Source organism: Ylistrum balloti, unplaced genomic scaffold, assembly GCF_031769215.1.
Source record: "Ylistrum balloti isolate Yb309-2 unplaced genomic scaffold, AGI_CSIRO_Ybal_v1 Utg370512, whole genome shotgun sequence".
In the NCBI taxonomy this organism is placed as follows: Eukaryota; Metazoa; Mollusca; class Bivalvia; order Pectinida; family Pectinidae; genus Ylistrum; species Ylistrum balloti.
The window spans coordinates 391,201-414,864 of NW_026782330.1; the positions used below are offsets into that span (position 1 = coordinate 391,201).

The following is a 23,664-nucleotide window of genomic DNA, read 5'->3' on the forward strand; positions in this document are numbered from 1 at the left end:
GGGGCATAGTTCCATGGGTATTTGAATTTCGCTCCTAGCCCCGTATTTTCTGTACAAAATGTCACGTTTCTCTATTTGCCATTTTTTATCTGTCTTCTCTTCACAAACTTGACATTTTACATCACAAAGGTAAGTTGCAAACGTTCGAAGTAATCAATAACGTGAACGTAACACACATCAATAATGTAACATTTTCTTTTCACTTGAAAGGTTCATATTGATTGTTCATATGGCATAAACGTCCCGACTTCTATTTTTCTTTCGGGACCGGAAGTGTAACACTTTCTCGTCTCAGAATGCGCTTCATTGGTTCTTTAGAATAGACATATGAGGGAAGCATGATGCATGTAGTCGATTCTAAGCTCTTTTTTCATTTCGGTATGTCTGGTAATACATGTTTATTACATGATACTTTGTAAATATGCTAATGAAAGTCGTCCTTTCAAATTATTCAATTTACATATTCAAACCCATGTAACATTGAGCTTTTTAACGCAATGTGCATCATTGTTTATGGGAGTGTAAAAACTCTTACTGCGTTCCAAACTGCATTTTCATGACAAAAGACAACTATACAACATGCACTCAATGTTAATTATACTCGACTCATCGGTACATTTTAGTAAGTCGTCACATTGACATCAGTTCCGGTTCCTCGTCGATGGCCTCCAATGTCCATTCTGTCTGTTTTGTGCACTGGGAGTTGTTTTCAGGACGAGCAGTTTCGTTAATACCGTTTGATGTGAAACACGCAATGACACTAGACTTGGCGTCTTTTACCTCTGTCATGGGTTTCACGCGTTTGTTTCTGTGCCAAATAAGAATCACAAAACCAACAGTAAATCCCGCAAGTATAATGGCACTGAGAGCTTGTAAGACTAGTTTAACACTGTCATTGGCTTTATGTACAGTCGTCACCACAGCAGGGTAGCCAGACTCAATACCAACACTTAGAACTGCAACCATGCTGCGTCCTTGTGCAGACTGTTCTGTAGCCTAAAACAACAAACAAAAATAACGACAGAAGACAGTTGTAATGCAACGAAGTCAAAGCAATACTGAATGAAAGATTTACTCAGAGACCTTTGGATATTCTGGAAAGGACAAATGATGTGTCTGGAGATCTGACAACTTTGTGAAGTTTACACGAATAATGAAAGGTGTACTTGTTTGACCCTATTTCCATACAGTGGTGAAGCTTGTTAAAATCCGTTGCTGCATAGTAACTGATGCATTTTGGTGTATCTGAGTTGTTGACAGGAAGGATAAGATTATAACACGATCACATATTTCCACCACAGATATGTTGTTTACAATAACTAGAGACAACATAACACACTCCAGGAGAGGGGTGTCATAGAAACACAATAACTAGAGACAACATGACACTCTCTAGGATAGGGATGTCTTAGAAACACAATAACTAGTGACAACATAACACACTCTAAGACAGGATGGTCATCGAAACACAATAACTAGAGACAACATAACACACTCTAGGACAGGGTAGTCATCGAAACACAATAACTAGAGACAACATAACACACTGTAGGACAGGGTAGTCATCGAAACACAATAACTAGAGACAACATAACACACTCTAGGACAGGGTAGTCATTGAAACACAATAACTAGAGACAACATAATACATTCTAGGACAGGGTAGTCATCGAAACACAACAACTAGTGACAACATAACACACTCTAGGACAGGGTAGTCATCGAAATACAATAACTAGAGACAGCATAATACACTCCAGGTAAGGGTAGTCATTGAAACACATTTTCTTATTTGTTGTTATATAAAAAAATCTTTTCTGTCATCACCAGACATATGATAAATAGACAATTTTTTGATATATTATTGACGTCATGTATCTAAATAACAAGAGACATTTTAACCTCTTCCATTATATGTTCCACCAGAAATTGAAATCAAACTCTTTTACATCTGCCGCTTATCTCGATCTTTTTCTAAAATGAAACCATCACGGCCAAGCGTACTGATTTCAACTTCCCTATTGTGAATTTCCATTTCTGGATAGCAACATTTACTCATCCCAAACCTATGGCGTTTATATGTCGTAGTTGTTTCGCTATTCAAAGGTCTGTTCCAATTATCAAGATTTTTGTGTAACTGACATACTCATAACATAAGGTCTCAAAATATGCAGATTAATCAAATAATGAGAAAGCTTTACGGTTGTCATAGTGATCTTATTGAGAAATATTATATTTCTTTGTGCTTTATGAAACTGGACGTTTTTGATGCTTGTGAGTTTGCCAGTTGGTACCGTTGTTGTATACCTTGTCCTCGCTCGAGAACGTGGCATTATTTACATGGATTTATTAAAATTTCCATGACGGATGAAGCAGAAGACGCTTACTCTTTTGGAACACGTGATCGAATTATGCAGGTCCTTTTTATGGAGTGGCTACGTAAATCTTTCGTTTGTTCATATTTTGCCATAGTTTTATTGAACTTGAGTTTGGATTATGACATGTTGCTGTTTTATTGATGGTTTATAACAAAAGTTTACGATCTCTTTTTAGTGTCTAAGACATTGTATCCTCACAGTATTGTGGATTGTTTCTGAAGACAGAGTTTCTGTAATTCTGACCTCAATAATGAAGGTGAACTCCGTTGGATCGTCCGAGGACGTGTGAGATGTCTTGTTTATGGTATTTGTAATCAAGTCCACTGCAAAGAATTTACTGAAATCTTGAGGATTCCCTGCAAAATACGGCGTAGAAAGATTTGTAGCAACATTTGTAAATACCATATCCCATCCTCGATACTCAAAGGGTTAGGATTGCTTTTGATCTTTGAACCCCTAAAACAAATCTCGAGGTCGCATAATGGTATCTTCAAAAGGAGCGTATCAACCTGTGATTGGTAAGTTTTTTCCCGGAACAAATTAAATTGCTTCGCTTGTGCCTTCAAGTTTGCCATGATATGTTCCAGGGTGCAGAAAGCAAAAGTGATCGTAATCCCCGGAATATTGAGGATGATCATGCCCAGACATGGTTGTAAAACCAACAACTTACATGCAATAAAAGACTCAAATCGTTCTGTAAGTTTTGAAAAACAAAAACAAAACAAAAAACCCCATGAAGTTTGGTAATTTTCAAAGGATAAATTTGTGTTAAAAACCTGGGCATGGATATTTTAAAATGTTACCCATTAATACGACATGTCGATTAAATATAATCGATAAAGATTGTTTCTGTGTCACAACTTACCGTGTGAGAACGATAAAAAATATTTCTGTCTCACACCTTACCATGTGAGAACAATAAAGACTGTTTCTTTCTCACACCTTACCATGTAGGAATGATAAAGTAATGTCGTTGTTTGTAATGAAGTCTCCGTCTGTGGCGCATATGCAGCTGGGTTTTGTTGTTAAGGGACCCTGATCATATAAGTACATAATGCATAAGTTGTAATTAATAAATTCGAATAAACCAGAAAATAGAAAAGTGTATACAACAGAATCGTAAGGATTTACAAAGATATCAACGTACAACGAATCTTTATTTTATTGCTACTCTGATGTATTCGTGATTCAAGGAAACTGGCTTCAGACATATACTTACAATGTATTGCTCATGCGCAGAAGCAGTGAAAACCGGAAGAACGCATGTACCAGCAGCCTCTTGACCAAAAGAGGGGCTATTATCGTCGTCGTCGATTATAGTTAAATTCAGCATCGCATTTTCCATCGTTTGGAACTAGAATGAAACCATTATGCTGATGTCAGATGGCATTTATTTAGTTTTTACTGAAATGTATTATGATGCACTTGGGTGTCTTCTCTACAGTTATTGTCACGGAGCTGGATTTGATGGTACCAAGCTCATTTACGATAGTCATCGTTCAACATGTAACTCTTCCACACATCAATGAGTGGACACTTCAATGTGACAATGAGTGGGAGGATATAATACAATCGATTTTCTGTTTAAATATTATCCTTTATCTTCTATGACCATTTTTATGCAGGGTCTTACTGGTGGCGACTTTTTAACACAATCAACCGTCACTTAATAAGAGATCTAAATGTCCACCATGACCTTATTTACATGTTAGAGGCGACGTTTCTATTATCTTATCAAACCATAAACAACCTCACACCCTTATTTAGGAAGTGAACTTATTAACAAATTATTATATATGATGTAGGTAACTATATGAGCTTGAGATTTGTCTGAAAAGAAGTCTTCCAGTATATATGTATTGTAAGTCTTTGTATATTTTACAAGGATTAGGGAAATGCAACATTCTATTATAAAGATGTGAAATTTATGCATTATATTTGTAATTGTTATTTGTATGTATTTGTAGGGTGTTTATTTGGGATTTCACTTATGACTGGAAAATAAAGACTAAAGAACCCTGAGAATGTTTTCCGTTGTATTTCGAGGAAATCAAGTCTATTACATAAAGGTAGTGTACAGATATATATTCATTATGACACACACCCAACATCACACCCTCCATACACTAACATCTCACATATGTACAAAATACCACACACACATACACACACAGACACAACAACACACCCTCCATACACTAAATTCACACATACGTACATAATATCACACACACAAACAACCTCACACCCTCCATACACTAACAGCACACATACGCACATAATACCACACACACACACACACACACCCTCACACTCTCAATACACCAACATCCCACATACGTACATAATACCAAGCACACATACAACCTCACACCCTCCATACACTAACATCACACATTCATACATAATACACACACATACTCACACATATGCATGACCTATAACATGGCCCTTGAGAAACTTTTATATGACTTACATGGTTTTTACAGGAAACTTTTAACTGAATTTCCAGTGTTGTGATATTCTGAAACAAAAGGATATTTCTGTTAGAACAAGATATATGATTTACTTTTAATTGACCTAAATGCCTTGTTAATGGTACTTGGTAAGATGTTCTATTTCCATTGGAACAATCCTGCATTGTATACTTATAATAGTCAAAGGAATAAACTCTACACACATATTTGTAAGTTTTAACATCAAAACATAATTATTTGAACAATTACCACAAGGAATATCGAAGGAATGACGCACTAATTTTTGTGGGTTACCTTAAAGCAACAGATTGTAAAACTACACTAACTGTTGTTGAATACCTAAAGCAATAGATTGTAGATGTAACCATTGTATACAGTAATACAATACATTGTAGATATCACCATTGTATACAGTAATACAATATACTATAGATATCGCCATTGTATACAGTAATACAATACATTGTAGATATCACCATTGTATACAGTAATACAATATATTGTAGATATCACCATTGTATACAGTAATACAATACATTGTAGATATCACCATTGTATACAGTAATACAATACATTGTAGATATCACCATTGTTTACAGTAATACAATACATTGTAGATATCACCATTGTATGTATACAGTAATATAATACATTGTAGATATCACCATTGTATACAGTAATACAATATATTGTAGATATCACCATTGTATACAGTAATATAATACATTGTAGATATCACCATTGTATACAGTAATACAATATATTGTAGATATCACCATTGTATACAGTAATATAATACATTGTAGATATCACCATTGTATACAGTAATATAATACATTGTAGATATCACCATTGTATACAGTAATATAATACATTGTAGATATCACCATTGTATACAGTAATACAATATATTGTAGATATCACCATTGTATACAGTAATATAATACATTGTAGATATCACCATTGTATACAGTAATACAATACATTGTAGATATCACCATTGTATACAGTAATACAATACATTGTAGATATCACCATTGTATACAGTAATACAATACATTGTAGATATCACCATTGTATGTATACAGTAATACAATACATTGTAGATATCACCATTGTATGTATACAGTAATACAATACATTGTAGATATCACCATTGTATGTATACAGTAATACAATACATTGTAGATATCACCATTGTTTACAGTAATACAATATATTGTAGATATCACCATTGTATACAGTAATACAATATATTATAGATATCACCATTGTATACAGTAATACAATATATTGTAGATATCACCATTGTATACAGTAATACAATATATTGTAGATATCACCATTGTATGTATACAGTAATACAATATATTGTAGATATCACCATTGTATGTATACAGTAATACAATATATTGTAGATATCACCATTGTATGTATACAGTAATATAATACATTGTAGATATCACCATTGTATACAGTAATACAATATATTGTAGATATCACCATTGTATACAGTAATATAATACATTGTAGATATCACCATTGTAAACAGTAATACAATATATTGTAGATATCACCATTGTATACAGTAATATAATACATTGTAGATATCACCATTGTATACAGTAATATAATACATTGTAGATATCACCATTGTATACAGTAATATAATACATTGTAGATATCACCATTGTATACAGTAATACAATATATTGTAGATATATATTGTATACAGTAATATAATACATTGTAGATATCACCATTGTATACAGTAATACAATACATTGTAGATATCACCATTGTATGTATACAGTAATACAATATATTGTAGATATCACCATTGTATGTATACAGTAATACAATATATTGTAGATATCACCATTGTATACAGTAATACAATACATTGTAGATATCACCATTGTATACAGTAATACAATATATTGTAGATATCACCATTGTATACAGTAATACAATATATTGTAGATATCACCATTGTATGTATACAGTAATACAATATATTGTAGATATCACCATTGTATGTATACAGTAATACAATATATTGTAGATATCACCATTGTATACAGTAATACAATATACTATAGATATCACCATTGTATGTATACAGTAATATAATATATTGTAGATATCACCATTGTATACAGTAATACAATATATTGTAGATATCACCATTGTATACAGTAATACAATATATTGTAGATATCACCATTGTTTACAGTAATATAATATACTATAGATATCACCATTGTATACAGTAATACAATATATTGTAGATATCACCATTGTATATACAGTAATATAATACATTGTAGATATCACCATTGTATACAGTAATACAATATACTATAGATATCACCATTGTATGCATACAGTAATATAATACATTGTAGATATCACCATTGTATACAGTAATACAATATATTGTAGATATCACCATTGTATGTATACAGTAATATAATACATTGTAGATATCACCATTGTATGTATACAGTAATACAATACATTGTAGATATCACCATTGTATGTATACAGTAATACAATATATTGTAGATATCACCATTGTATATTTGCAGTAATACAATACATTGTAGATATCACCATTGTTTACATTAATACAATACATTGTAGATATCACCATTGTATACAGTAATACAATACATTGTAGATATCACCATTGTATACAGTAATACAATATATTGTAGATATCACCATTGTATACAGTAATACAATATATTGTAGATATCACCATTGTATACAGTAATACAATATATTGTAGATATCACCATTGTATGTATACAGTAATACAATACAATATATTGTAGATATCACCATTGTATACAGTAATACAATATATTGTAGATATCACCATTGTATACAGTAATACAATACATTGTAGATATCACCATTGTATACAGTAATACAATATATTGTAGATATCACCATTGTATACAGTAATACAATACAATATATTGTAGATATCACCATTGTATGTAATACAGTAATACAATATATTGTAGATATCACCATTGTATACAGTAATACAATATACAATACATTGTATAGATATCAATATATTGTAGATATCACCATTGTATACAGTAATACAATATATTGTAGATATCACCATTGTATACAGTAATACAATATATGTAATAGATATCACCATTGTATGTATACAGTAATACAATACATTGTAGATATCACCATTGTATGTATACAGTAATACAATATATTGTAGATATCACCATTGTATACAGTAATACAATATACTGTAGATATCACCATTGTATACAGTAATACAATATATCACCATTGTATGTATACAGTAATACAATACATTGTAGATATCACCATTGTATACAGTAATACAATATATTGTAGATATCACCATTGTATGTATACAGTAATACAATACATTGTAGATATCACCATTGTATACAGTAATACAATATATTGTAGATATCACCATTGTATGTATACAGTAATACAATATATTGTAGATATCACCATTGTATGTATACAGTAATACAATATATTGTAGATATCACCATTGTATATACAGTAATACAATATATTGTAGATATCACCATTGTATACAGTAATACAATATATTGTAGATATCACCATTGTATACAGTAATACAATATATTGTAGATATCACCAGTAATACAATATATTGTAGATATCACCATTGATATTGTAGATATCACCATTGTAATACAATATATTGTAGATATCACCATTGTATATCACCATTGTGTATACAGTAATACAATATATTGTAGATATCACCATTGTATACAGTAATACAATATACTGTAGATATCACCATTGTATACAGTAATATACAATATATATCACCATTGTTTACAGTAGATATCACCAATGTATACAGTAATACAGTAATACAATATATTGTAGATATCACCATTGTATACAGTAATACAATATATTGTAGATATCACCATTGTATACAGTAATACAATATATTGTAGATATCACCATTGTATGTTATACAGTAATACAATATATTGTAGATATCACCATTGTATACAGTAATACAATATATTGTAGATATATGTATACAGTAATACAATATATTGTAGATATCACCATTGTATGTATACAGTAATATGTATTGTATGTATACAGTAATATAATGTATTGTAGATATCACCATTGTATACAGTAATATAATACATTGTAGATATCACCATTGTATACAGTAATACAATATTGTAGATATCACCATTGTATACAGTAATACAATGTATTGTAGATATCACCATTGTATACAGTAATATAATACATTGTAGATATCACCAATACAGTAATACAATACATTGTAGATATCACCATTATATGTTTACAGTAATACAATATATTGTAGATATCACCATTGTATACAGTAATATAATATACTGTAGATATCACCATTGTATACAGTAATACAATGTATTGTAGATATCACCATTGTATACAGTAATATAATACATTGTAGATATCACCATTGTATACAGTAATACAATACATTGTAGATATCACCATTGTATACAGTAATACATTGTATATCACCAATATACTGTAGATATCACCATTGTATACAGTAATACAATATATTGTAGATATCACCATTGTATACAGTAATACAATATACTATATATATCGCCATTGTATACAGTAATTAAATACATTGTATATATCACCATTGTATACAGTAATACAATACATTGTAGATATCACCATTGTATACAGTAATACAATATATTGTATATATCACCAATGTATGTTTACAGTAATACAATATATTGTATATATCACCATTGTATACAGCAATACAATACATTTTAGATATCACCATTGTATACAGTAATACAATATACTGTAGATATCACCATTGTATACAGTAATACAATATACTATAGATATCACCATTGTATGTATACAGTAATACAATATATTGTAGATATCACCATTGTATGTATACAGTAATACAATACATTGTAGATATCACCATTGTATACAGTAATACAATATATTGTAGATATCACCATTGTATACAGTAATACAATATATTGTAGATATCACCATTGTATGTTTACAGTAATACAATATATTGTATATATCACCATTGTATACAGCAATACAATACATTTTAGATATCACCATTGTATACAGTAATACAATATACTGTAGATATCACCATTGTATACAGTAATAAAATATACTATAGATATCACCATTGTATGTATACAGTAATACAATACATTGTAGATATCACCATTGTATGTATACAGTAATACAATATATTGTAGATATCACCATTGTATGTATACAGTAATACAATATATTGTAGATATCACCATTGTATACAGTAATACAATACATTGTAGATATCACCATTGTATACAGTAATACAATATATTGTAGATATCACCATTGTATACAGTAATACAATATATTGTAGATATCACCATTGTATGTATACAGTAATACAATATATTGTAGATATCACCATTGTATGTATACAGTAATACAATATATTGTAGATATCACCATTGTATGTATACAGTAATACAATATATTGTAGATATCGCCATTGTATACAGTAATACAATACATTGTAGATATCACCATTGTATACATTGTATACAGTAATACAATATATTGTAGATATCACCATTGTATACAGTAATACAATACATTGTAGATATCACCATTGTATACAGTAATACAATATATTGTAGATATCACCATTGTATACAGTAATACAATATATTGTAGATATCACCATTGTATTTATACAGTAATACAATATATTGTAGATATCACCATTGTATGTATACAGTAATACAATATACTGTAGATATCGCCATTGTATACAGTAATACAATATACTGTAGATATCACCATTGTATACAGTAATACAATACATTGTAGATATCACCATTGTATACAGTAATACAATATATTGTAGATATCACCATTGTATACAGTAATACAATATACTATATATATCACCATTGTATACAGTAATACAATATATTGTAAATATCACCATTGTATACAGTAATACAATATATTGTAAATATCACCATTGTATACAGTAATACAATATACTGTAGATATCACCATTGTATACAGTAATACAATATATTGTAGATATCACCATTGTATGTATACAGTAATACAATATACTGTAGATATCGCCATTGTATACAGTAATACAATATACTGTAGATATCACCATTGTATGTATACAGTAATACAATATATTGTAGATATCACCATTGTATGTATACAGTAATACAATATATTGTAGATATCACCATTGTATACAGTAATACAATATACTATAGATATCACCATTGTATACAGTAATACAATATACTATAGATATCACCATTGTATACAGTAATACAATATACTATAGATATCACCATTGTATACAGTAATACAATACATTGTAGATATCACCATTGTATGTATACAGTAATACAATACATTGTAGATATCACCATTGTATGTATACAGTAATACAATATATTGTAGATATCACCATTGTATACAGTAATACAATATACTATAGATATCACCATTGTATACAGTAATACAATATACTATAGATATCACCATTGTATACAGTAATACAATACATTGTAGATATCACCATTGTATACAGTAATACAATATATTGTAGATATCACCATTGTATGTATACAGTAATACAATACATTGTAGATATCACCATTGTATACAGTAATACAATATATTGTAGATATCACCATTGTATAAAGTAATACAATATATTGTAGATATCACCATTGTTTACAGTAATACAATATATTGTAGATATCACCATTGTATACAGTAATATAATACATTGTAGATATCACCATTGTATGTATACAGTAATACAATACATTGTAGATATCACCATTGTTTACAGTAATACAATATATTGTAGATATCACCATTGTATGTATACAGTAATACAATACATTGTAGATATCACCATTGTATTCAGTAATACAATATATTGTAGATATCACCATTGTATGTATACAGTAATACAATGTATTGTAGATATCACCATTGTATACAGTAATATAATACATTGTAGATATCACCATTGTATGTATACAGTAATACAATACATTGTAGATATCACCATTGTATACAGTAATACAATATACTATAGATATCACCATTGTATACAGTAATACAATGTATTGTAGATATCACCATTGTATACAGTAATATAATACATTGTAGATATCACCATTGTATACAGTAATACAATATATTGTAGATATCACCATTGTATGTATACAGTATAATACAATATATTGTAGATATCACCATTGTATACAGTAATACAATATACTATAGATATCACCATTGTATACAGTAATATAATACATTGCAGATATCACCAATGTATACAGCAATACAATACATTGTAGATATCACCATTGTATACAGTAATACAATATACTATAGATATCACCATTGTATACAGTAATATAATACATTGTAGATATCACCATTGTATACAGTAATATAATACATTGTAGATATCACCAATGTATACAGCAATACAATATATTGTAGATATCACCATTGTATACAGTAATACAATACATTGTAGATATCACCATTGTATACAGTAATACAATATATTGTAGATATCACCAATGTATATTTGCAGTAATACAATGCAGAAAATCTGATTAGAAACATTCATCGTGTATAATAGTACCGCGGGAATATTTATGTCTCTCTGTAGAGGGTTTTTATAGGATGTTTTAGAATATTTATGACCGTGGTATTGCTAATATCTTATACAAACATTAGATAACATGGAGACACTTGCCGTATTAAGGTAGACAGTCTCGACGTCCAATGTTTGCTGTAGTTCTAGTATTTCGTCGGTGTTGTTTCTGTTAAATCTGAAATATCCGTCCAACCTATTCACAAGCTCAAAAGGATGGCTGATAGTGACATCAAACGTCAGCGAGGCGTTGGTCGTCAGAGACAAAATGCATGTTCCTGAAAGTTTTGTTCAAGATACAAAAGTGATTCACACATTTCAATGCAAATACAGTACGTTCATATTAGGTACAATTTATAGCAACTGATAAACTACACTGCAACATATAACTGTATAATCACTTTAGGACCGACCAGTGTTGAAATCGATAATGATTTTTAAAAATCAAAAACGATAAAACTATTCTATGCAACAGTCGATTCAATTAACAAACATCGTAAATATTAAAAAAAAAAAAAATTCAGAGTGTCAGGTAAATGTGTGTTATTGTGTAGGTATTGGACGTCAATCTATGGAAACATGATGATATTTTTAATTCATGTGCATGGTTGTTCTTAATTTATTATTTAGCTCTGGGGTATATAATTCCAAACTTGTATTGAATGGTGCTAACGTTAGTGTATCTTTTGTTAAGTGCACGAATTACCTGCCGGGTCGGTCTCGTAGACGCATGCGGGTATGATTTGTGCAAAAGCATCGGAGCATGTGTGGGCAATGCTTTGACCTGTAGGGAATTAAGTAACATAATTACATAGACTTGTAATAAATGGAAAAAAGGAAAAAAAACATTCGTGTAGTTACTCTGATAACAGATACATTATCTATAATATAAAACATGTTACGAATGTTTAACCTTTTTAACATGCAATGTATCTCAGATCATCGCGCTTCAAAAATCATGTAAATCATTAAACGTATTTAGAAATTAAAATCTAAAGTAAAAAAAAAAAGTTTTTGAGTTCGTTTATCATTGTTTTATATGTGAATAAACCTTACGACCAGATAGAATACCTGTAGTGTCACATCTGTGCGAACACGTGGTGGACGTGGCAGGCCCGGGAGCTGTTGACAAAGAAGTATACTGAATTACATAAATACGAATACAAATCAGTTGATTAAAAAACTTTTAAAAATATCAGAGCTGGAGACATAAATTCACAGCTTTACTTTCATTAATTCCTTTTAACACTCACATTTTTATTGACCAAGCAACACCAAAACACAAAACTAATTGAAGGTATCGCTACCAGATGAATACCTCTATTTACAGATAGAAGTGATAATCTCGATGAAGGCACTCACGACGGCATTGTAATTTAAGTTTTCTTCGTTGTGGAAGATGATGTAAAACCAAGTATTCTAAATCAACACTTGATGGTTTGTGCAATGATAAATACAATGGATTTCATCATAGGTATTCAATAGGGTTTGACAGGATGAGTCATGTTACAAATGATGTTTATAATCGATATATATTCACAATAAAACAATACATTACACCATATCACCCACGTTAGGTACAAATCCCAGACAAGCACACTCTTTCCTACACCTTGATCTATGTTGTGGGACCATAGTGTTTCTCCGTATACAATGCACACAATACAATTCTATAGAAATATGTTTAAAGCATTGCACGAAGAACAAAGTGTTCAGGTTAAACTTTACAAATGGAGAAAAGATCGTTAGGCAAACCACTTGAACACGGAAAGTTGAATCGTGTAATGTCTAGCTTCTGCTAGTCTGCTACATAACCGCTACACAGTTAACAACGATTTATTAATCAAATGGTACCCTATTTAAAATAGTTGGTTTATATCTACTCAACAAAGCAAATAAAATCGGAGATGTTACGAAATATCTGCAAACAACAGGAAATTGTATTGAGTGTCAACGATCCCAGATGAAATAAAATGTTTCAGCACGGAAAAGTTTGAAAAAAAGATAATTTCACAGTCAAGATAGTAGTAACAGTCAGTGTTACTTTTGTATTGTACTCAGGGCTAAGATAAGAAAATATAAGCAGGTATATGTTGTGCTAATATTCGTGTCCAGCAGGACAAATGGTATGTCGTGATCTTAGTTTAGGGATATCCCTTGAACATGTCTTAAAGCCACAACAAATTCAACAAGCATCAATATTATTATGAAAGTTCTTCCTCCTTTTTAGTACAAGGTATTCGACAGGCTGCTGGTCGCTCTGCTGTGTAAGAATGAAAACGCTTGCATTTCTGAAAAAAATGGTTTGCTCTAGACGATTCTATTCCACGTAACGATAAAAAGAAGTTGTAAATCAAAACAAACAGCATCCAAACACATCTGGATCTTTTATCCTTCTACTCACCAACATTTGTCGTTTTAAAATACAATGCTTTACAATCAATTAATGTTCGCAGGACATCTACCCATTAATGATTAAATTATCGTTTAATCCAAACTCGGAACAAACGCAGCACCAGGTGATGAATTAACACCTACATCACAATATTAATTATTGTTGTATTCAATTGACACTTTCTTCTGATTTAAAGTTTCACATTAATTCATTTTTTGGATAAGCCGAATGTGTCGTTGATATTTTCTTTTGTCGTTATGTAATTTTTAACTTACCAAAATGCACAAAGAAGATAACAAATAATGTGTACTGTTGATCTCCCATTGGTGTGTTGACACTCTCCACAGGTCTGATTCGGTCGGAATCTCGGGTACAAAACTTCCAACTGTATTAAGTTAACCATTTTATCGCATGTTTCTCGAAGCTGGTTTGTTCCCCGTTCTCGCCTGATTTGTACGCCAACCTCATTAATCAGCGATATGCTGAACTAAACAACACAAATCAGTACGAACGAGATATTACAGGACTATATAAATGACGCCTTTCACGGTATGTCACATTCAAAACGAATATAAGTCCACCACGTATGCGTGGTTCTTCAACTGGTCACGTGTAGGAACTCCCATTTAAACATGATCACTGTCTACCTAAACAGAGTACAATTTTCTGTTACACTATAAGTAATCTGTATGAATAATTTTTAGATACAAATTTCTGTATGGAACTCCGGGGTGATCATTCGCGTCATGCATGGCAACACAACGCTGCAATGTTTATGGTGTTAGATGTGCATGATATCCGTTCCGTCAACTGCAGGTCCGGGGATTTGTGTCTCCCCTGATAGAACTAGGAATATACTGTCACTGAAAATCAATCACATGGAAATAGCAGCAATAATTACTGTTTGGAGATATAATTGATAAGTATATATACACTACATTTTAAAGGTGGCATGGTTTTCATTCATTCATTACCATTGGTCGATAGAGTTAAGCCAATGTGTTGAATTAAAATCTCTTATAATCAATATATTTCTTTCACAAACGGAAATAAGCTTCAAATAAAATTCAATACCTGTTCGCAAAGCAAAACTAGACCAATGCTGTACAAAGCCTATATACACGGATGTGTTAGCGGAGTTCATTGTTCTATTAAAATGACATAAGAATAGAGTTTTGTTTCACTGTATGTTTAATGACCTCGTTAAACAATAATGGAATCAAATGAACAAGGTGTCATCCCATTGGACCTTTTCTAACTGTAAGCAAAATGAGAGTACCTTGGGTTGTCTCATCTCTGATCGGGCACGCCTATCTTGTAAAAGGCTACAAATCAATCAACAGAAAAAACAGGCCTCTAATAACGTCACCATATCACAAAACTGGAATAGATTATACCGACAAAAATCCTAAGCAAACATGAAATTCACTATTTCGTTATGTTGACAGTAACTTTATTTTGTGAAGTCGCAATTGAATCAATCGTATCTAAAGCCAAGAAGCTGCCCTAGTTTGGTTCTGACATTTGAATTAATTGAAATATACATACCGGTGTTACCAAATATATGTTCAAACACGGTATAAATGAGACTGCTATCAGAGAGCGCCAAAATAGACCACGATAACTAAAATCTCGCAAATAATTCACGGCTTATTTTCTTTAGTAATGAGCAACTTCATCAACTTCATGTTTATTTATGCAAGAAACTACAGGTTTATTTCCAGGATAGGTTTTTTGCGGTCGGCTTGTTTTGATCACACCTTAAAACATGGAAAATTTACAGTTAAAGCATATGATATAATTAAAATTGAAGACCATCCCTTATTAAACAGGTCTTCGACTTCAATCAGAATGAAACTAAAAATAAAATAGCTGAAATCACATTGGATAACTTTGATACTGTGTTATTAGTTATCCGAGATGTCACTCTCAAGCTTCGTCTTATTGGTCTCCTTTTCTTCCGACATCAATAGACAACATTAAAAACATCTCCCGACTCGGTTCACGATTTCAGCAAGAAATTCAACAAGTTGATTATACGTACGTCTTACTAAGAAATAGGTTTTTCATAGGGAGAAATAAAAATACATATCTTAAGGCTTTGAAATTTTGATATCGTGCAATCTTAAATACGAAACTTCAAAAACATTGACAGGTGTTTACGAAATACTATATGCACAGAAAAAATCTGTTTTGGGAGAGACTTTTTAATAAGATACGGTAAGTCCAGGGATATTTCACGTCAGAAAAGAATGAATAAAAAAAAAAAAATAAAAACCTTACATTATTCTTATATCGAAGAATAATCAAATGATACACAAGTCAATAGTACCTTTAGACGATAATAAAGAGTTAGAGTAGAGCAGAACAATTAATAAGAATATAACATACAGCTGTTCGTTCTTCTAGGACTCGACATTGACGCAAGGGGCCTAAATCTGGAAGTAGTCGACTGAAGAAAATCCAAAGTGATCGAAAGAAAAGTCACAATCCAGACGAGGAGGTGGACTAGCCTCATAATTTAAAAAACTTTCGTAATTGAGATAAACAAACACGTAAGACATGTATTTAATGGTGTATATTATTTTGTCTACCAAAGACAACAGAATATTTGTCCGTATTCTAGGATTCTTAAAACGACCACATTAATGCTAACATTTAAGGCTAACACAACTAGAAAGTCTACATCATCGTCACAAAAAACGTTTTAATGTCTTCACATTGTGTAACGCGAAGTAAATTGTGACGTAATATTTGTAGCAACGTTATACAAATTGCTAACTTATTTGAATCATTTTATACAATAGCCAATTATATCGCAAAGTTTACATGGAAAATGTACGTGTTTAATATACTCTGTCAGTTGTCCATGCACATTACAGGAATCATTACTGAGGTGTGAGCGCCCAGAGATGGAGAAATCCTCGGAACACTGATGATGGCAGAGTGTTTGCAAAGTGACGCGGAAAAACTACTTGTCTCCACCATTCATAGTGAAAGGTTAAGTGTCCTCCGTGAGATTGTGTCATCCATCATAACAAAAAACACGTGCTATGACAGTGTGGAATCCGCGGTATAGCGGGCGGCCTACAGATGCCGGCATGGTGTGGATACAGAAGCATGTGTATCAGACTTAAACACAGCTACCATCACTAATCGCTCAAATATACACATAAAGCTCTACTCTGATTTGTCATCAAACGTATTCTTTATTACACCTTTCTATAGTGAATAAGATATTTACTATGACGTCATGCAATCAGTTGCACATCATCAGGAAGTCATAAATGTTCATTTGTTACATAAAGAAATTCATTAAAGTCAAACGGCCACTTTCTGGCAATGTTAGGCATATTTTGGGGTTTTCTTAGCGTGTCTCTTACTCAAATACTTGAGCAAGGTTCTGAGCATTTTGCAGATATTGATGGTGGAAACATAGAACTCAGGAGCGATAGCGATGTTACAAAATGATTCCTAAATAAACACAAATGAAACTATCCAATCTAACGAAACACGTTGAGTTGATCTATATTTATGACACCAGCCTACTAGCGTCTCGTGATATTTTGAGTATTTCTGTACCGCGGGACAAATGAAGTGAAGTAAGATTCAATACAATGAGGTAATGATGAATCTTTTACAATCCATATTTTCTATATCTATACATATTTATATGTGTAACTGTCACACCTGGTTTATTGATGCATGTGTTCAATACTGTTGACATAGAGTTATATCTACAGCAGACATTTTTTGAAGAAAATCAATGAAATGTAAATAAGTAATAATTATGAGGCTGAAAATAGGAACACGTCATACGTTCTGTTTCTAGGCATTATGAGCTGTCATTTGTAATATTGATCTTTGCGTGTCAACTTGGTGGTATGCGTATGCCAGCAAACTTGTGTAGGACAACAAAACGGTTATTTCTCCTGTTTCCTTTAACACGAAAAGAGAGAAAAACTGGCTAAATATGACCCGCTAAAAAGAAGAACAGGAAGAATTGTTCCACGCCTGAAGAAAAAGTAGCGTGGTACTGAATTGCAACAAACCCAGAAGAATAAGCCTGGAAAATGAGATTGTGGTATCGAAAGTATTATCACTGGAAGTATCTGAAGGACTTTTGATAAGCTCCAGCAAAATTGTCGATACTTGTCAGTTAAAAATATAACAGTAGTCCTCATCCTGCTGTCACCTATCACAAAAGTGCACAAACCTGAAGAAGATGTGTACCTGGACTAGGCTTGGCTTAGCTACCGTGTCAGAACCGGACGTCTTGGCCGCGATATTTTCACAAAGTAGGAAACAATGATGTAAACAGATTCTCAGTTTATTCACAACACCAAGTATCGTTGTTAGGAAACCGACAAAGTCACAAAAATGCATTTATAAGACGTGGAAAATGTGGAAAAAGACATATTGGAAGACTTCAGTGTTCTTATTCCGCAGCAAAACGATCCCGTTAGATTGTCACACTATCATATGGTATACACTAATTCTTTACGCGGGGGAAACCTTATATAGAGTTCTTACTTGTGATGTACAATTCATTTGGACAACTTATGTTTTTTCTAGAGCTCTCACGGCAACACTTAAAGAACATCCTTGTTCCTTCTCTAGAGCTTCAATTGCAAGCATTTCCTGATATCAATATTACGTAATGTTTTGAATAGATTTCCCTAGCAGTTACCAAATAGATATTGTAACCAAATGTACACTGATTATACAAGAGTACACTGTCTACATAAGTGAACACTGATTATACAAGAGTACACTGTCTACATAAGTGAACACTGATTATACAAGAGTACACTGTCTACATAAGTGAACACTGATTATACAAGAGTACACTGTCTACATAAGTGAACACTGATTATACAAGAGTACACTGTCTACATAAGTGAACACTGATTATACAAGAGTACACTGTCTACATAAGTGAACACTGATTATACAAGAGTACACTGTCTACATAAGTGAACACTGATTACATAAGAGTACACTGTCTACATAAGTGAACACTGATTATACAAGAGTACACTGTCTACATAAGTGAACACTGATTATACAAGAGTACACTGTCTACATAAGTGAACACTGATTATACAAGAGTACACTGTCTACATAAGTGAACACTGATTATACAAGAGTACACTGTCTACATAAGTGAACACTGATTATACAAGAGTACACTGTCTACATAAGTGAACACTGATTATACAAGAGTACACTGACAACATAAGAGTACACTGATAACATAAGAGTACACTGATAACAAAAGTACACTGACAACATAAGAGTACACTGATAGCAAAAGTACACTGATTATATAAGAGTACACTGGTTACATAAGAGTAGTCTTCTTACCAAAATCAGCACCAAACAGTACACCCGGCACTTAACTCAAAACCAAAGACTACACCAAAAGGTACACTGATGGTATAATCAGTACCAATCTCAGCACCAATGGTACACTCAATACCAAAGAGTACACTCAATAGCAAGGAGTACACTCAATAGCAAGGAGTACACTCAATGCCAAAGAGTACACTCAATAGCAAAGAGTACACTCAATAGCAAGGAGTACACTCAATAGCAAGGAGTACACTCAATAGCAAGGAGTACACTCAATGCCAAAGAGTACACTCAATAGCAAAGAGTACACTCAATAGCAAGGAGTACACTCAATGCCAAAGAGTACACTCAGTAGCAAAGAGTACACTCAATGCCAAAGAGTACACTCAATAGCAAAGAGTACACTCAATAGCAAGGAGTACACTCAATAGCAAGGAGTACACGCAATGCCAAAGAGTACACTCAATAGCAAAGATTACACTCAATAGCAAGGAGTACACTCAATAGCAAGGAGTACACTCAATGCCAAAGAGTACACTCAATAGCAAAGAGTACACTCAATAGCAAGGAGTACACTCAATAGCAAGGAGTACACTCAATGCCAAAGAGTACACTCAATAGCAAGGAGTACACTCAATAGCAAGGAGTACACTCAATGCCAAAGAGTACACTGAGTAGCAAAGAGTACACTCAATGCCAAAGAGTACACTCAATAGCAAAGAGTACACTCTATAGCAAGGAGTACACTCAATGCCAAAGAGTACACTCAATAGCAAAGAGTACACTCAATAGCAAGGAGTACACTCAATAGCAAAGAGTACACTCAATAGCAAGGAGTACACTCAGTAGCAAAGAGTACACTCAATAGCAAGGAGTACACTCAATAGCAAAGAGTACACTCAATGCCAAAGAGTACACTCAATAGCAAGGAGTACACTCAATAGCAAAGAGTACACTCAATAGCAAGGAGTACACTCAATACCAAAGAGTACACTCAATAGCAAGGAGTACACTCAATAGCAAAGAGTACACTCAATAGCAAGGAGTACACTCAATACCAAAGAGTACACTCAATATCAAGGAGTACACTCAATGCCAAAGAGTACACTCAATAGCAAAGAGTACACTCAATAGCAAAGAGTACACTCAGTAGCAAAGAGTACACTCAATAGCAAGGAGTACACTCAATAGCAAAGAGTACACGCAGTAGCAAAGAGTACACTCAATAGCAAAGAGTACACTCAATACCAAAGAGTACACTCAATAGCAAGGAGTACACTCAATAGCAAGGAGTACACTCAGTATCAAAGAGTACACTCAATAGCAAAGAGTACACGCAGTAGCAAAGAGTACACTCAATAGCAAAGAGTACACTCAGTAGCAAAGAGTACACTCAATAGCAAAGTGTACACTCAATAGCAAGGAGTACACTCAATGCCAAAGAGTACACTCAATAGCAAAGAGTACACGCAGTAGCAAAGAGTACACTCAATAGCAAAGAGTACACTCAATAGCAAAGAGTACACTCAATAGCAAAGAGTACACTCAGTAGCAAAGAGTACACTCAATAGCAAGGAGTACACTCAATAGCAAATAGTACACTCAATACCAAAGAGTACCATTCTAATATCTAAGATTAAACTCCACACGGAAAAGCTATTCGATACCAAAAAGAACACACAATACGGAAGAGTATACTCAGTACCCAAGCATACGCCCAATACCAAAGATCAGTCACTATAAGACTTTGTATACCAGATTTTTCTGTCCTGGACTAATTAGCCATTAGCCAATAGACATCTATATCAAGTTTCTCTGTTCTAGGCTCTGCCATTAGCCACTAGACATTTATACCACATATGTCTGTCCTTGATTCGGATATCAGAAAGTTGGCTTGATGATAACCGTAAATGAAATTATTAGGCAACGTGAATTTGTCAACATCGTATATATGGAAATATGCGTCAGTACAAACCCTCCCTTGCTATCAGCACACACTAAACCAATCAAAACTGGCTAGCTCCCGTACTTCCCTTATCTCCTCCACCTAGGTTACCTGGATTTACCTGTAGGCTAATCAAGGGGACACGTACCTGGGTTAACATTTATCAAGCAAACACACTACGTTGATTTCCAGTCGTCCGCCATTACGAGTGGTTTATCAAAGAACACTAAAAAAGAGGAATGGTGTGTTATATATTGTTGAATTCCTCCCGCTGACATCTTGGCAACATGCCGCCTTATCGAAAAGTATGAACTGGTTCCTAAGCTCCCTACCACGGACACAGAACCATAGAGTCTTCTAAACATACACCCAAGTTTAGCGGGTAACATTTTGGATAAACTGATTTGGAACCTTCGGAAAGACACAGGAATATTTCTGACAGAATCGTCAAAGTGACCAGTATCAAACACAGATTGTTGTATTGGCAGGTAGGACTTTTCTGTGACGTCATTCATATTTGATGCAAATCAATATTCAAATAACTTATGCACGAAAACAATAATTGACACTTCATTCTAGAAAAAAAAACATAATTTGAAACGTTTTATTTTATTTCCCACGGAAGGAATCAGCTTATGAAAACAAATTTCCTTTCCTACATCATTTTCATGATTAATTACATGATATATCGAGATGTATATGAAACAGATTTGTATGTGAGTTTATGTTAAGAATGAATGATTTTAAATTACAGATTACCTAGTAAAATAATAAGCGCATTTAGCGACTTTACGATGAGGAAGTGAATAAAATATGTTGATTATAAAAAGCAAATCGAAATTTTGTCAGTAACATCAGGAAAACTAACAGATTAAACAACATAATACAGGGAAAATATATATATATACTAATAAGTGGCATCGTTAGAAATAATCTGACAATAGTTCCAAAGCGAAAGTGTATGTTATTATATTTTACATTACCAAATTTGGACATCATCATCAAAATCCGACAATATTTACACTATACACCAAATATATATCTTACATCATCAAAATCCGATAATATTTACACTATACACCAAATATATATCACACATCATCAAAATCCGACAATATTTACACCATACACCATATATATCTTACATCATCAAAATCCGACAATATTGACACCATACACCATATATATCTTACATCATCAAAATCCGACAATATTTACACCATACACCAAATATATATCTTACATCATCAAAATCCGACAATATTTACACCAAACACCATATATATCTTACATCATCAAAATCCGACAATATTTACACCATA

At 32.4% G+C, this 23,664-nt stretch overlaps 1 protein-coding gene across 1 annotated transcript; it reads right to left on the reverse strand.

Moving 5' to 3' along the window:
• Positions 1-630: 630 nt before the first annotated feature.
• Positions 631-22,857, reverse strand: LOC132555748 (uncharacterized). Its single transcript, XM_060220111.1, has 9 exons — positions 22,710-22,857; positions 13,719-13,769; positions 13,354-13,431; positions 12,750-12,925; positions 4,855-4,902; positions 3,598-3,732; positions 3,326-3,413; positions 2,622-2,734; positions 631-996 (listed from the first exon to the last, which is right to left on the reverse strand). The coding sequence occupies exons 1-9, from the start codon at positions 22,855-22,857 to the stop codon at positions 631-633; spliced, it is 1,203 nt and encodes a 400-aa protein (XP_060076094.1).
• Positions 22,858-23,664: the final 807 nt, after the last annotated feature.

Coding starts and splice junctions, on each gene's coding strand:
- LOC132555748 (XM_060220111.1), bottom strand. CDS start 22,857: ATGAATGACGTCACAGAAAAGTCCTACCTGCCAATACAACAATCTGTG. Junction 13,770..22,709: donor GTTACCCGCTAAACTTGGGT/GTATGTTTAGAA, acceptor CTTTGTCAACAG/CTCCCGGGCCTGCCACGTCC. Junction 2,735..3,325: donor TACTTTATCATTCCTACATG/GTAAGGTGTGAG, acceptor CGTATTTTGCAG/GGAATCCTCAAGATTTCAGT.